At 45.7% G+C, this 14,622-nt stretch overlaps 2 protein-coding genes across 9 annotated transcripts in view; one reads left to right on the top strand and one right to left on the bottom strand.

Moving 5' to 3' along the window:
* Positions 1 to 9,832, bottom strand: part of STXBP6 (syntaxin binding protein 6) — a 256,283-nt gene extending 246,451 nt beyond the window's left edge. The window contains exon 1 of the mRNA XM_082734487.1: positions 9,413 to 9,832. The gene's annotated coding sequence lies outside the window, so the exon portion shown is untranslated. The remainder of the gene's footprint in view (positions 1 to 9,412) is intronic.
* Positions 9,833 to 9,859: 27 nt separating this feature from the next.
* Positions 9,860 to 14,622, top strand: part of LOC309866700 (uncharacterized protein) — a 200,931-nt gene continuing 196,168 nt past the window's right edge. For 6 of the 8 annotated variants that reach the window (XR_014312759.1, XR_014312760.1, XR_014312761.1 and 3 more), the window contains exons 1-2: positions 9,860 to 9,963; positions 11,969 to 12,040. Coding sequence is in view for 2 of the 8 variants with exons in the window: in XM_082734488.1 (XP_082590614.1) it covers positions 9,921 to 9,963; positions 11,969 to 12,040 (115 nt within the window). In the remaining 6 variants the exon portion in view is untranslated. The remainder of the gene's footprint in view (positions 9,964 to 11,968; positions 12,041 to 14,622) is intronic. The other 2 variants (XM_082734488.1, XM_082734489.1) reach the window with 1 other exon arrangement.

Here is a 14,622-nt window from a genome sequence, read left to right as displayed (position 1 = left end):
CCAAAACGAGGTGCCTAAATTCAGGACTCCCTGTCCCATTTTTAAAAATTAGTGGCAGTGTGGTTGGCAATGTGGATGAGGAAGTATGTCCATTTTATGACCCCTGAACTCTTTTGATAAGCACCAAATTTTTACCTGCGGGGCCAGATGTTTTTTGTTTTTAACTACTGTTATAGTTGCACAAGGATTTAATTTGAAAAGGCCTTCCTTCTGGAACCCCCAGCTTTATATACCTCGTTCCTTCTCGGCAGCAGGACCGCTTCCTTATTGCGACTTAATGATAGGGTCGATTAATCACTTCAAGAATAATATTAACTTCTCAACCACTAGATACCGCTGGCTTTCCACCTGACCCTGTGTGAGGCGACATTTTCCCGGCAGTCTCAAAATAAAGAGCTGGGTGAGGCCGACCCTCTCTGGCCAAGCTCCTTTATGCACAGAGTGGCAAGGAGATTAGAGCACACACACTCCCTCGCCTCCAAAATCAGATCTTTCCCACTTCTGAGCAACACTCCTTCTCCACCTTCTGGAAGGACTGTAAGTGCCAGTGAGGCCTAGTGTGTTGGGCTTCAGCCGGACTCTTATCTTTGATTGATTGATGTTGGCGCAACATCAGGTTAAATGCCCAGCCCTAGCTCCATAACTAAGTGAATAATCTCATTCTCTTCAAAATCGGGCATGAAAGAGCCACACAGGCCAATCCACCAAACAGTCAAACAAGAAGGTGAAACTGGGCCTCACAGGGTGACATCGCCGTCCTTAGGAAAGCAAGGAATTGCAGGCTGTGAAGGCTTGGAAACGAGTTGGACTTACTGCACTTAGGGATTTGTTAAAACCTTAGGAACTACTCATGTCTATTTTTTTTTCCCCAGCAGAAAGTGAAAAGGATCTGTCCACTTCACTGAAGTGTAAACACAATCTCTTATTTCCTCTCCCTTCAAATGAGGATCAAGGAGATAGAGACAAAAGTTAACAAACGTCGACTCACCTTGTGTAACCCTACGCAGATGACGCTACCTCAGCCAGCCCTGGGGAGTGCTGGTGTGCCCTCTTAGAGCCCAGACCACTCTCACAGGGGCTATTCACGCCCAGCCTCAAAACCAGCCCCAAGAGCCAGGCTGGCAGGGAAATGGAGACCCGGTGGGCAAACAACACAGGCTCCAGGTTGGAAAACTACAGCCAGTGCCAAGATTTAGTTCCCACTTCTTCCTCATCCCTTGTTCCCCATTAAACTAATTCTATCCAACCTTCCCAGAGTTAACAGATTCATGGAAAGCAAATTAACAAAACGCCCAGATTTTCTAAAGTCGATAATGAAACAAATACTTTCACCCTCATCCCCAGAAACTTTCATCCATGCTGTTCATGAAGTCCAGCAGTTTGCATTTTAGCTCCCTTTATTTCCTGTCTGGGAAAGAGATAAAGGTCACTAAGGGAGGGAGTAGGCAGCTAGGCAGGGATGGGCAGAGACCACCAACTGAGCAGCTCAGAGATGACCTTCTGGTCAAAAAGAAACCAACTCCGGTGTCCTTGGGTGGCTCAGTACGTTAAGCATCTGCCTTAGGCTCAAGTCATGATTTCAGCGTCCTGGGATCAAGCCCTGTGTTGGGCTCTCTGCTCAGCTCCCCTGCCACTTCCCCTACTTGTGCTCACTCTCTCAAATAAATAAAATCTGTAAAAAAAAAAAAAATAAAATATTTGTGCGCTTTTTCTCAAAGAAATAAAATCTTTAAAAAAAATTAAAAAAGGAAAAATCAACTCCATCAAAGCCAAGTAAAGACCCGACACCTAAAGGTTATCCGGACTCAGCTGAGACTAGCACAGTGACTTTACCAAAGCTATGGTAATTTGAAAATCAACCAGCTTTCAGATCATGAGGACCAGGTTTCATGCTTCATCTACTACATCCTCTCCCCACTCTCACCCCATGCAGGCAAATCAAAAACCCCTGTGAAGCCCTTGGCTTCACACATTTCTTTCCCTTAGTCCTTTTTTTTTTTTTTTTTAAAGATTTTATTTATTTATTTGACAGAGAGAGATCACAAGTAGGCAGAGAGAGAGAGAGGAGAAAGCAGGTTCCCCGCTGAGCAGAGAGCCCGATGCGGGACTCAATCCCAGGACCCTGAGATCATGACCCGAGCCGAAGGCAGCGGCTTAACCCACTGAGCCACCCAGGCACCCTTTCCCTTAGTCCTGACCGTGGAATTCTTAGCCCTTTATAGAAGGGGGAGGCAAAAAGGCAGCATTCCAGGCCCATTAGGTTAGGCACTTTTCTGTGAGATAGGTCTTACTCTGATGTTACAGAGAAGAAAGTTGTAGCTCAGATGTGACTTATATCGCCCAAGTTCCCCAAGTAAATTAGCGGCAGAGGCACTACTCAGAGCTACTCAGCTCTGCTTTAATCTAAGGCCATCTGCTCCACACTGCACTGGCTTCTACTCAGAGTGATCACGGACCAGCAGCAAGCACATAGTGGTTGTTCTAACGGCAGGATCTCAGGCCCCAAGCCCCGGCCTACTGAATCAAACTCAGCACTTTAACAAGATCCCCAGGGTGTTTCTGCCCATGAGTTTAAGAAGCCTAGCTATGCTACAGCGATGAAGAGAGAAGCATCATCTCTCCCAGGGGGATGGCAGCCTCAGCTCCAGTGGAGTTAAAAACTCTTGTGGTATCATGACTCTTGGATCCAAACACAGTGATGCTTGTGTAATGACAAATGGCACCTGAACTCTGCTTCAGACAGAGGTTTTTTTGAAGGGTGGTCTTGACAGGCCTCCATAAACAAACTGGAAGATGACACTAAGACATCTGTCACAGTCAAATCTTAAGGGAGGAGCTAAACATAAGCTGCCAGTCAGAAGAGCCTATTGCGCTTTGGTGGGTCACAGCAAGGAAGCCCGATATGGAATTTGTCTCTGGAGGGAAGTCCAGAAACATACTCCAATCTGACGATCCCAAGGCTCATGCCACAAAACCTATCCCACTGACTCAGGAGCCACTTGGAGCAAAGCGCCTTTAATTCAGGAGAAGAATCTGGATCATAAAGTAACAGGAAAACCCTAGAAGACCCAAAGACAGCAAGGACAAAGGAATCATCTAGATATTTTCTTTTCTCCAAAAGGAAAATCTGGCCTAAAATGAATACACTAGAGTTCTACAGTTCTCTGACATTTCTTTTCTTACTATTTTCTTTTTGTTCCAAGCCTTCTTGCCTTTTTATCCTGATAGAATTCATACCTCATAAAATTCACCGTTTTAGAGACTACACTTCAATATTTTGTATTCGCAAAGTTATGTAATCATCACCACTAATTCCAGAACATTTTTCATCACCCCATAAAGAAACCTGTACGCATCAATAATCACTCCCCATTCTCCCCATCTCCACAGCCCCTGGCGACCACTAATGCACCTTCTGTCACTACGGACTTGCCTATTCTGGACATTTCATACAAATGGAATCATACACCATAGGGCCGTTTGGGTCTGGCTTCTTTCACATAGCATGTTTTCAAGGTTCATCCCTGTAGCCCGAATCAAACTGCATTGCTTTGTACAGCTGAACCATATTCCATCATATGGATACCCCACACTTTGTTTATCCATTCATCAGCTGGTGGGCATTTGGGCTGTTTCCGCTTTTTGGCTATTATAAATAATGCTGTTGTGAACATTTCTGTCCAGGTGTTTATGTGAACATGTTTTCTGTTCTCCTGGGTATATGCCCAGGAATGAAACTGGTGCTTGGGTACCTCTGTGTACTAGGTTGAGGAACTGCCTGTTTTCCAAAGTGGCTACACTATTCTGCATTCCCTGCACCAATGGAAAGTACAAGGGTTCCCATTTCTCCACATCCTCACCAACAACTGGTCTTCTACATCCTTTTAATAACAGCCATCCTGATGGGTGTGAGATACTACATGGTTTCGATTTGTATCTCCCTAACGACTAATGGTTTTGAGCATCTTTTCATTCACTTATTGCCATTTGTGTACCCTCTTTAAAGAAATGTCTATTTAAGGGACACCTGGGTGGCTCAGATGGTTAAGCATCTGCTTTCAGCTCAGGTCATGATCAGCTCAGGTCAATCCTGGCTTTGAGCCCCATGTTGGGCTCCTAACTCAGTGGGGAGTCTGCTTCTCCCTCTCCCTCTGCCTCTCCCCCTGCTTGTGCTCTCTCTCACCATCTCTGTCGAATGAATAAATAAAATCTTTGAAAAAAAAAAGTCCATTTAAGGCCGTTGCCCATTTTAAAATTGGGTTGCCTTTTTATCGCGGAGTGGCAAGACTTCTTCCTTCATGCTATTTTTTGAAACTCTGGGCACACCCTTTCTTCCTGGAAAGCTCTTCTTCCAAATACCCAAGACTCTTCAGCTGGACTTCCCTCTCTACTTGGACCCACTGTCCTCTAAAGGCCTAGAAACCTTGATTCTCTTTGTGTCTCATGTGCCCTTTCTTGTTTTTAACCTGAGTGTTGGGCCCCCTCCTCTTTCTCCACAAGTAGCTCTTCTGTGGTAACCAGAACTCATGGCTACTTCAGTGATTTCAAAGAATCAAGAAAGAACAGCAGGTTCTTTGACCACCAACACAGATTCACTCAGTCTTACCCTGTGCGAGGCATGATCCTTTTCCTGTGTGCTCTGAAAATTACTGACATGCAGGCACAAGTACAATCCTTTATACTCCTGCTCCATTATGCCACCAACCTAAAACGCCCCTTCTCTTCTCTAAAGAAGCACAACCACCCATCATTTACATTTTCACAGTTCATCCCCACCATGGAAACTAGGTGAAACCAGCCCATCCATAGCTGATATTAATTAGCATATTAGAATTGTTGGGATGTACTAATGTGGTAATGGAGTATTAGAAGATCCACACATAACCTCAAAAACGTTGCATTTTGGGAAATGTTTAATTGAATAAATACAACCAAGACGTTGTTGTTGAGGCTGTTAACTCTGGTACTTTCCAGAGACTCTGATATGATGATGCACATGTTGAGAATCTCTAAGAGGGAAAAATAACAGGCAGTGCTTCCAAATTGATCTGCCCTTTTCAAGAGCATACCTATTAATGGCCACCCCAATAGGATTCTTCTGATGTACTCCAGAAACTGCTGAGCTAATTCAATTGCTGCTTAATTCTATCAGCTGGACAGCACGGAGTAGAAACCATATTTTCTACCCGTGTAAGGAACCAAATTTGCTTTGTTTTAGAATATTGTAAATTGGAAGTCCCTCTATTTCCATGATGGTTTACAGAAAAAGAAAAAAAACATACATTAAAAGTGTTCATAGTTTTGAAGACCCATCCAGATTTCTGAAATTGAAAAATGATATAATGGGGGGGGGGTGTATTTTAGAATTGAGCTAGTATCAGGCAACCCGGGTTTTAGTTTAAGTACGCTCTAGGAGGGTTGGGGAAAACAGTGTTCCAAAAATGGGCTATGACTCTCTATGACCCAGAACCGTCCAAAGACCAAAGAGAACTAAGGTCTCATAAAGACCGTCTCAAAACAGACTTATCCAAGGGAGTGAAGATACAAAGTGGTCACGTGTTAGGAAAAGCAGACGACAGAGATAAGGAAAGAAGCCTCCCCCACACTGGAAAAAAAATCCTAGCAGTGAAAAGTAGGGGTAACACCCAAAATATAAACATCAAGTTATGGGAAAGAATTTTAAAATAGAAATGTTCCCTACTCATGTTAAGTAGGAGAAACCATTTAAATTAGCTAGTGAATCTGAAGAATTACAACCGGAAGGGATTTCTTCACTGTGTGCTGATTACCATCAGGAAGATAGGCATGGGCCTTGCAGTTTTATCTACTAAAACACTAAATGGTACACTTGAGTTTTTGAATAGGTTTCTGATTTTACTGATAGGTCTCTCTAGTGCTAATCATCCTAAAACTAAAACAAAGCACAAATGGAAGGTTAAGATAAAGCCTGTGGTCAGCTGGGATTCCATTTGGCAGGGCAACACAAGAACTTATTAAAGTTCTAATCTCCTCTTACAACTAGTCATTTGGGTGCTACATAAACCTTATTCTTTCTCTAGGATGTCATCTCAGGGGCCAGCCCAACTCCAACAGGCTCCCTCCCAAGGCCTCTCTGATACAAAGCAGTTAAAGTTCAAGGCCGCAACTAGTCATGGTGGGCTCTCAGTCCAGCACTCTAGCTTGGGGGGCAAGAAGAGCTTAAGACAGGGTTGTGTGTAAACAGTCCTTGATTATTAGCAAAATGATAGAGAGAGGCTGATATACTGCACAGCTGCCCCCGGAAGTCAGCCTTCCTTCCCCTCAGAGTGAGAGAGTACCTCATTCACCTCCAACATCACCATTGACAGAGGAAGGGAAGGCCTTTGCCAGGTCTGACCACCACAGAACATCTGTCACAAAGTATACTACACCTTCTCTCCCTACCCCCTAGTTCTGGGTAAGCTGTCCATTTAGAGAAGGAAGCACATTGCCAGGATTTTGTTTTGTTTTGTTTTAAACACTGGCTTATAGCTATTTGACCTGGTTTCCAATCTTAAGGTTCAAGTTGCCATAACTTTATGCACCCATCCCCTGCACAAATGTCTGAGATCCCCAAAGAAAGGACTTATCAATAGCAGGGTCACCAATCTCAGTCCACTCAGGAGTCACCTAGAAACCAGAGGCTGAGTATTTTACAGTGTGAAAAAGAAGGGGGAATCCTATCTTCTATGTGGGTAAGATTCATTCATTTGAAGAGCAATCAGGATTATTAAAAAACTGGACCATCGTAAGTGACACAGGTACTGGAAATGCAAAATGCTTTAGGTAAGTTCCTAAAACACCCTAGAGCTCTGTGTGTGAAGTTTTAAAATAATCGCATTTCAGAACAAACCTCACCTCTCTCTTTTTCTCTCTCATGCACACACACATCTCCCTGCCGTAAGTCAATGATTCTGTTGGCAGAATTGCTAGTCCTTGGACTAGCAGCACTGGCATCATCTGGAACTAGTCGGAGATACAAATTATTGGGCCCCCTTTCCTCCACGCTAGACCTAGAGAATCAGAGATTCTGGCAGTGCAGCCCAGCACTTTGTTTTAACAAGCCCTCCAGTTGACTCTGATGCTCACGATTGAGAACCCCTGCTCTAGGATTAGGGAAGATGCAGCACCTGGGAGGCCCAGGAGCTGGATTAAACCCTTATTAGTCCAGTGAGAGGAAATCCCACCCTTTCTTGTTTTTGGTGACTACTGGCTCTTAATCTGACTGATGAGGGGTTAAATCCTTAGTTCAAGGTCACTGTTGGAGGCCAAGTCAGAGCTCCAGCCCAGGGTTGGCTGACTCATCAACCTTTATTCTCTTCATAGGGATCTAGCTGATATGCCAATTTTGGGGCCCGGGACTCTGAACATTGATAAGGCAACCCTGGAGATCTCCTAATCTACACCAGGCTCCTTTCCTCAGATAAGTATGAGGGCTCAACCTCAACCCTTAAAATTGAGAGGTGGATTTTAGGAAAAGAAAAAGAAAAAAAAAAGGATAAACAGCTATTTCCAAAGACCTGAGCAACTAAGTATCTCGGTGAGGAGTGGGTAGAGGGGAGAAGGCTTAGGTGTCTTATTATAATTAAAAGTATTCATTAATTTAGAAAAAACTGAGTAAAGAGCACAGGCACAGTAAGATCTGAATGGTGCTTTCAAGTTTTCTTGGAACTTTCATTTCTATTATCTCACGCAAGTCTCACAACAATCCTGCAATGAAAGGAGAGAAGGCCCCTAATGTCCCCATTTGATAGAAGGGGAAACTGAAGGTCAGAGTGGCTACTTGTCTATCAGCACAGTCATCAGCTGTCAAGACAAAACTTGACCTCAGGACCTCAGGTCGGACTCTAGAACCTGTATACCCACCCCATGTGAGTCCCACAGCTGGAAATCCACCCCAAAGCAGATTAACCCCAGGGAAAAAGCAAAAAAAAAAAAAAAACCACGCAGCAGAAACGATAAGCCCCTAAAGCACAGCACCCGAACAGTGTGTGGGTGCCCCTTTAAGAACCTAACACACAAATCCAACAGCCAAGGTGTTCAGCCAAAAAAGAAAAAAAGGAGGGGGAGAGAGAGAGAGAGAGAGAGAGAGAGAGGCATATTTCTAGCCCGCATAATCATTTCTGGACCAATTCCCACTAGCAGCCTCTGAGGCGAAAAGCGTCTCACTGCCTGGCTGAAGCTCCTCCACCACCACTCCCCCCTCTCAATCCCCCCCCCCCACCCCGGGGGTTATGACAGCACAGCTCTGACTCGTGTGCGGGCAAAACCCCAAAACTCAAAACAAGAAGTGAAAAAAGTGGAGCTAGAAGAAACCGGCAGCATCCTCCACACCCCAGCAACCTGCACAATGCCAGTTCCAGGGTCTTGGGGTGGCCTGCAACGCGATGTTAGGAGCCTGTGGAATGAGGCGGACATTCTGGTGGACCCACTGGCCCTGTTCTTTCCCACCCAGTCCCTAAGGAAGAATAATTAAAGGGAGGATTCGTTATGAAGTCCTGGGGCCAGAGCCCAAGGCCGATAAATCCAGGCACCCTTTCCTAAGGATCAGAATGTCAACTCAAACCCTCCATCTGGTCCTTCCCTTTAAGTCCTGTCCTCTGCGAAGATAAGCAGGGTGGGGTTGGCGGGGTGCTGTAAACCTGAGGAAAGGCTGGAGGAAAAACTGTACCATCCGCCTACCCCAGCCATATCGCCCCATGTGTGTGGGGCTCGATTCCGTCCCGCGCTACCCGCGCTAACTCGGAACCGGGCGCCCCTGACCACGTCGGAGGTTGGGGAGGGGGCAGCGCCCAGCTACACGATCTGGAGGTAGGGAGCAGTGCCGCCGGGACAGGCTATCTCACTTTTGGCAGGAATGATTTTCCTAGAAGACCCTACGGAAGAGATCTGGTGAATCGCGGATTTCAGCCAGGGGTGAAGGAACTCAGGCCAGGGGCGCAGCGACCCACTCGGCTCCTCCACACCAGGGTCTCGGGGCGGCACCCTCGGGACTCATCCTACCGCGGGGACAGTGCGGAAAGAAGGGCTCCATCCTCAACTTTCTCGGAGGAAACTGCTCCGCTCCGCGGCTTGCCTAATCCTCTCCGCACACTGGGTCCCAGGTCTGGGGAGAACCAGGGACCGAGTCCCTCACAGCGCGCACAAAGCAGCTGCGCCTGTGCGCGCAGCCCCCTCTCCCGCTGCCCGCCAAGTTGAACGCATCTCTCTGGGCACCTCCCTACTCCCAGGGCCCCGCAGTGGGGTCCCTGCCCCGGCCGCCCGCATCGGACCGAGCTCGGGGTGCCCCGACCGCCGCGGCTACTGCAGCCGCATCCCCCCCACCCCCCGCGTCCCCTCCAAACCCGGCCTGGCCTCTGCCTCTCCCGCCCGGTGCCCCACGCCCCGGCCCTACCGTGCAGCCCGGCTGGTGCCGGGGCAGTGCCAGTGTGCGGCACGCGTCCCAGCCGGCGAGGCTCCTCCCCGGGGGTTGCCCCGCACGGGGCTCCGAGCTCCGGACAAGGCTCGGCCGGCCCGGGCGCTGGCTCGCCGCCGCTCGCGGCTCCCGCGCCGGCTCCCGCTGCCGCGCGCCAAGAGGGAGGGGTTGAGGGGGGGAAACTCCCGGCAACTCCAACTCCGGGCGCTGGAGCTCCAGCTGCAACCGCGCGCCCGCCAGCCACCGAGTGCGAGCGCCTGCGAAGCAAACCTGCCCCCGCGAGCGCCTCTGAGCATGCCCAGTGCCGCCGTGGGCGAGCCCGAGCGCCCTGGCCCGGGGCAGAGAGCTGCGGCTGGGGGCTGAGGACCCGCCCCGGGCTCGGGACTGCAGACGTGGGACTAGGGGAGGGAGGGACAAGCCAGTGCCGCGGAGGGGGCCCTGGAGCAAAGGGCCAGGGGGGGATAAAAAAAACAGTGTGCGGAAGGCAATGCCAAGTTTCACGGGTTGTGAGAAGTTTGTGGGCTGGAAAGGTAAGCTGCTTCAGTGAGTCTGTCTTCAAGACTCTGAAAGGACGACAAGGAAGTATTTATTCTAACAGTAGAGTGGGCCCAGCACATGGGTTTTATCCAGTGCACTCAAGCCTGGGGTCGCTAACCCAAAGGGCTAACGAAGGGGCCTGGCAGGTAATGCAAATACCTAGTGAGCCGCCTAGGACGCGAAGCAGTGGAGAGGGCTCTAAAGGAGCACTCTGTTACAAACTCCTAGTGCGGTAATGGAAGAATTCAGGCCCACCTTTGCTAAATTTTCTGATTCTTCAAGAAATGGCAGAGAGTTCGATTTTTTCTCATGGAAAACATCCTAATTTATACATTTTGATAACAAGTGCAGGTTTTTTTGTTTGTTTGTTTTTAACACTGGGCCAAACAAAATGTATCTGGGTCCCATCCCTGTTTGGCCCCACAGAAAACTAATGTGAGGATTGTGATTTTTGCTTTTTTTTTTTTTTTTTAAAGCAAAGAGGTGCCGAGTGCCGACTGTGGTTTAGAAGGCACTGGAAGGGATCCAAGATGATTCAGATGGCTATCAAAGTCCTACCAGTTACTAAGGGAAATGGGTTCTCAAAACAGAAGAGGGCTACAGATAAATGCTGGGGCATTGAAGAATAGAAGTTACTGGTGTGGAAAGGGGTAATGAGAACTAACTTTTGGGAAACATCATTAATAAAAGTAGCCAAGGGAGAAGTCACTGCAAGATCAGTTAACAGTGCACAGCAGAGACATTTTGGAGTCTGAAGAAAAAGGAAAAACCAGTAATGCTGACCCTGTCTTTCTTTGAAATTCGGTGTTTTTCATCATGCATTGTTTGCATTAATTTTAAAAATACTGCATCAAGATATTTGTATTGGTTTCTGAGTTCCTTGGCATCCCCTTGAGTTTTGCGGCACACCTCACCCTAGCCTGTGCCCTGCTGGGGTGCTACGTGGTGGTACACTGGTCTGCTTAGTTGGAGTGTAAGGGTCAAGAAATAGCATACTGAAATGGGAAAGGGGGTTGGCGCAATGGGGCAGAGCACTTGACTGCCAGTTTGTGGAGCCTGAACTTCAACCAGTTGTTAGCAAAGATACTGTGGGAAGACAGTGACGTAATCTGGACCCAACTCTCCTACAGATCCAGGAAGGTTGTTTGAAGGGAAGAATAGAAGAAATGGGGTAGCTGGGGCAGATTCATGGCTGTGGTCTTATGAAAATCCACCTATTTCCCTAACAAAGTCACATGAAGTTTGCTTATAATTGGAGAGGCATGTGGTGGGGCTAGCTGAGTGCCTGAGGGTAGGACTCCCAGGTCCGGGTTTAAACCTCAGCCATTTCCTATCCGGTTTCCATGGACAAGAGGTTCCAGTTCTAAGCTGTCTTTTCCTTGTGTATTAAATTGTTGGGCAATTCTTAGAACGTTTTTGTGAGGATTCAGAGAAATAAAGTATGCCTAAGGGCTTTAAAAACTAATAGTTTAAGCAAATGTAAGGCATTGTTCTTACCTACATATCTATATAAATAGAATTTAAACGAAGAAGTTCTGGGGCTTTATAGAAGTTGTCTTAAGCAGGAAGCATCTTTGATTTAACAAGCTCTTTTTTTTTTTTTTTTTTAAGGACTCCAAGGGATTCTTTTTTTTTTTTTTTTTAAGATTTTGTTTATTTATTTATTTGACAGACAGAGACCACAAGTAGGCAGAGAGGCAGGCAGAGAGAGAGGAGGAAGCAGGCTCCCTGCTGAGCAGAGAGCCCGATGTGGGGCTCGATCCCAGGACTCTGGGATCATGACCTGAGCCGAAGGCAGAGGCTTCAACCCACTGAGCCACCCAGGCACCCCAAACAAGCTCTTTTTTTGTGTGTGGGATTCTGTTGACAGACATTTGGAATCAGCTTTTGGGTAATTCGACAATTTTGTGAATTAAGGTGCCTCTGTACTCGTCTCTACAGCAAGTCACTCAAAATGATCCCTACCCTTTGTATGGCTACCCTCTTTCTCACCTACAGGTCATCAATGCAGTCCTTGCCTTAATGAGACACCTGGGACTTACTCTCTGCCCTGGATCACTGTCACAGCAGGTGAGTTCCTTGGTTTGCTGCATTCATGGAGAACAAACCACCACTTGTCTATGGGAAAGCATTTTAAGCATGCAGAAATCTCAAATTAAAAAAATATGCTTGGGTGTTTACACAAGAAGCCTTCCAGAAGTTATGGAAAAGTGGAAATACCTAGCCCTGGACCTATGACAGAACAGGTAGTTACAAATATTTGCAGAATATACAGCAATTTATATCATCTGATTCTTCTGTTCTACCCCCCACAGATCCTAAGAATTATTTCTAAAAAGTCACACTAATGATAATATCATAAAGAAGAACAAGAACAGGACATAAACATTTCTAAAGGGTATAAACAGGATAGAAACATGTTCTTTTCTAAGTAAAATGCTTTGTCTCCTTATATTTTAAATGGTTTCTTAAGTAATTTTTATTATTGGTAGTAAATAATACATAATATTATAAGGAAGCTCAGTCCAAAAGTCTCAGTAAAGAGAAAGTTTCCCTTTCTAAGAAGCATTGTCACCTGTTTTTTTTTTGTTGTTTGTTTGTTTTTTGTTTGTTTTTGCATCTGGTTACAAAACTATCTCACTCCCATGAGAGCAAGAATCTATTTTTTTTCCTCTTAATATCTAATCAAGAAACCATAAAACTGAAAAATGCCAAATTATAGACTTTTAAATTACAGTTATGTTCTGCAATAGAAAAGGGAAACATGAAAGCAGTTTTCTCTTGTGGCACAAGTATACTCATGGTCATTGGGACAGCAGGTCACATGGCAAATCCCTGGTTCTGACCATTAGGTCATGTGAGAAAAAAACTGAGTTCACCTAGAGTTCACCTAGAGTTCTTCTGAAACCTATAATGCCTTGTGTCAACATCAACTTAAAACACCTACAGATTTAGATGCTCTAGGTTCAGGTGTGTAGAAGGAAAGGCTGTCTAAATAACAAATGGAATGAACTGATATGGACAAAGACAGCTTGATCTAGGAAATTGTGCATTGTAACTATTTTTAACAGCATCACTTTTAGCATCATCAATCAATGTCTTCAAGACTAGTAAGGTCTGTATTTTTTTCCCTAAATCCTGCTACACAATGTAGCTAACATCTTTTCAAGTTCTTTGTTCTGCTAATGTGTTTTCAGATAAGAAATTGAGAAAGTCTCAACTTTTAGGTTGATTCATAGGAAACTGCCATTTTTCTTGGCCATAGTCCCTGGAATATTGGCAATATTAGTTTGTGATTCCCAGCGGTTCCCCTGGCAATGACAGAATCACTCATAGGCTAGAGATAAGTCTGTGGCTGTTGCATGTATGTATCAATTGAGAATGAAACCTGTCACTTCTAGTGACATGATGTGGTGGGGTCTGGGAGACCCACAGCACTGAAATGGGGATTGAGTGCTTATGCTAGGGATTCTATTCTGTTTTGCACACAATTAGTATTGGTGTAGGGTTTTACTTTTCCAGGTTCTGGCTGGTTTATAAATGGAGTCCACCTTTTTTCACTGAGTTGCCATGGTATACATTCTGACCCTAATTTACTAATTAATATATGTTTGCCACATGTTTCCGATCAGATTGTTAGTTCCTTGTGGGCAGGGAACGGGTCTTAAAAATCTTCAATATCCCTCATCCAATGCTAGCTCAGAAGCAGGAGCCCATCAACAAATGAGAATTACCAGCTGTCACCGTTCAGGTGTGTCATCAGGGACAGGAGACTAATAATTGACCTCAAAAAAAAAAAAAAAAGGAATCTATTCTGAACACATGCATAAGTATAAAATTGGATCTATGATAACTTGCACAATCAAAGGTATGAGCTATTAAAAGTATATGATAGAAGTAGTGGGGAGAGGGAACAGGAACCAGAGGCTGGGTTGAGTCTGAAAAAAACTGGATCCAGACAGCGGGTCCAGAACAGCTCTAATTGGAAGATGGAGGAACCAACTGGTGGACAGTGGGCAGTTGCTGCCTTGTTTATATCAACAGTCCCAAGTCTGTCAGCCTGTGCGACTCCCTGGCCAAAGTCCCCAAATAGACCAGTACAGTCCATTCTTTGATTAAGGGATATGCACTGCATAAGCAAGTGAGAATGAGTAAGCTCGAAGCAGCCTCCGTGGATGAGATGACCACCTGCCACGCTGATGCCTGGATGCAGCATCTCCAGAAGTTCAGCCAGGACGGAGATGATGTTCATCCAGACTCCATAGAATATGGGCTAAGTTACGACTGCCCAGACACAGAAAGGATATTTGACGATGAAGCAGCTATAGGAGATGCTCAGTGATGACTGCCCAACGCCTGGTTGATAAAATATGCAAAGTAGCAATTAGTTGATCTGGAGTGTGATATCATACAAGGAATATCTTCACTGGGAGTAGATTCCAGCTCAAGAAACCACTTTTCTTGCTCATCCAGAAGAAGCAGCTCCTCATCCATTAAAGTTTTATCATGAGATTGTAGCAATTCAGTCACATCTTCAGGTTCCACTTCGAATTCTAGTTTTCTTGCTATTTTCCCAAACCTTCAATTTGTAAAAACTACATTACCTGTGGAGCACAATAAAGTGCAATAAAAAAGAAAAAGAAATAGTGGGC

This window comes from Mustela nivalis (assembly GCF_964662115.1).
Source record: "Mustela nivalis genome assembly, chromosome: 6".
Lineage (NCBI taxonomy): Eukaryota > Metazoa > Chordata > Mammalia > Carnivora > Mustelidae > Mustela > Mustela nivalis.
Note: the sequence above shows the minus strand (reverse complement) of the source record. Positions and strands in the feature narration are given on the sequence as shown.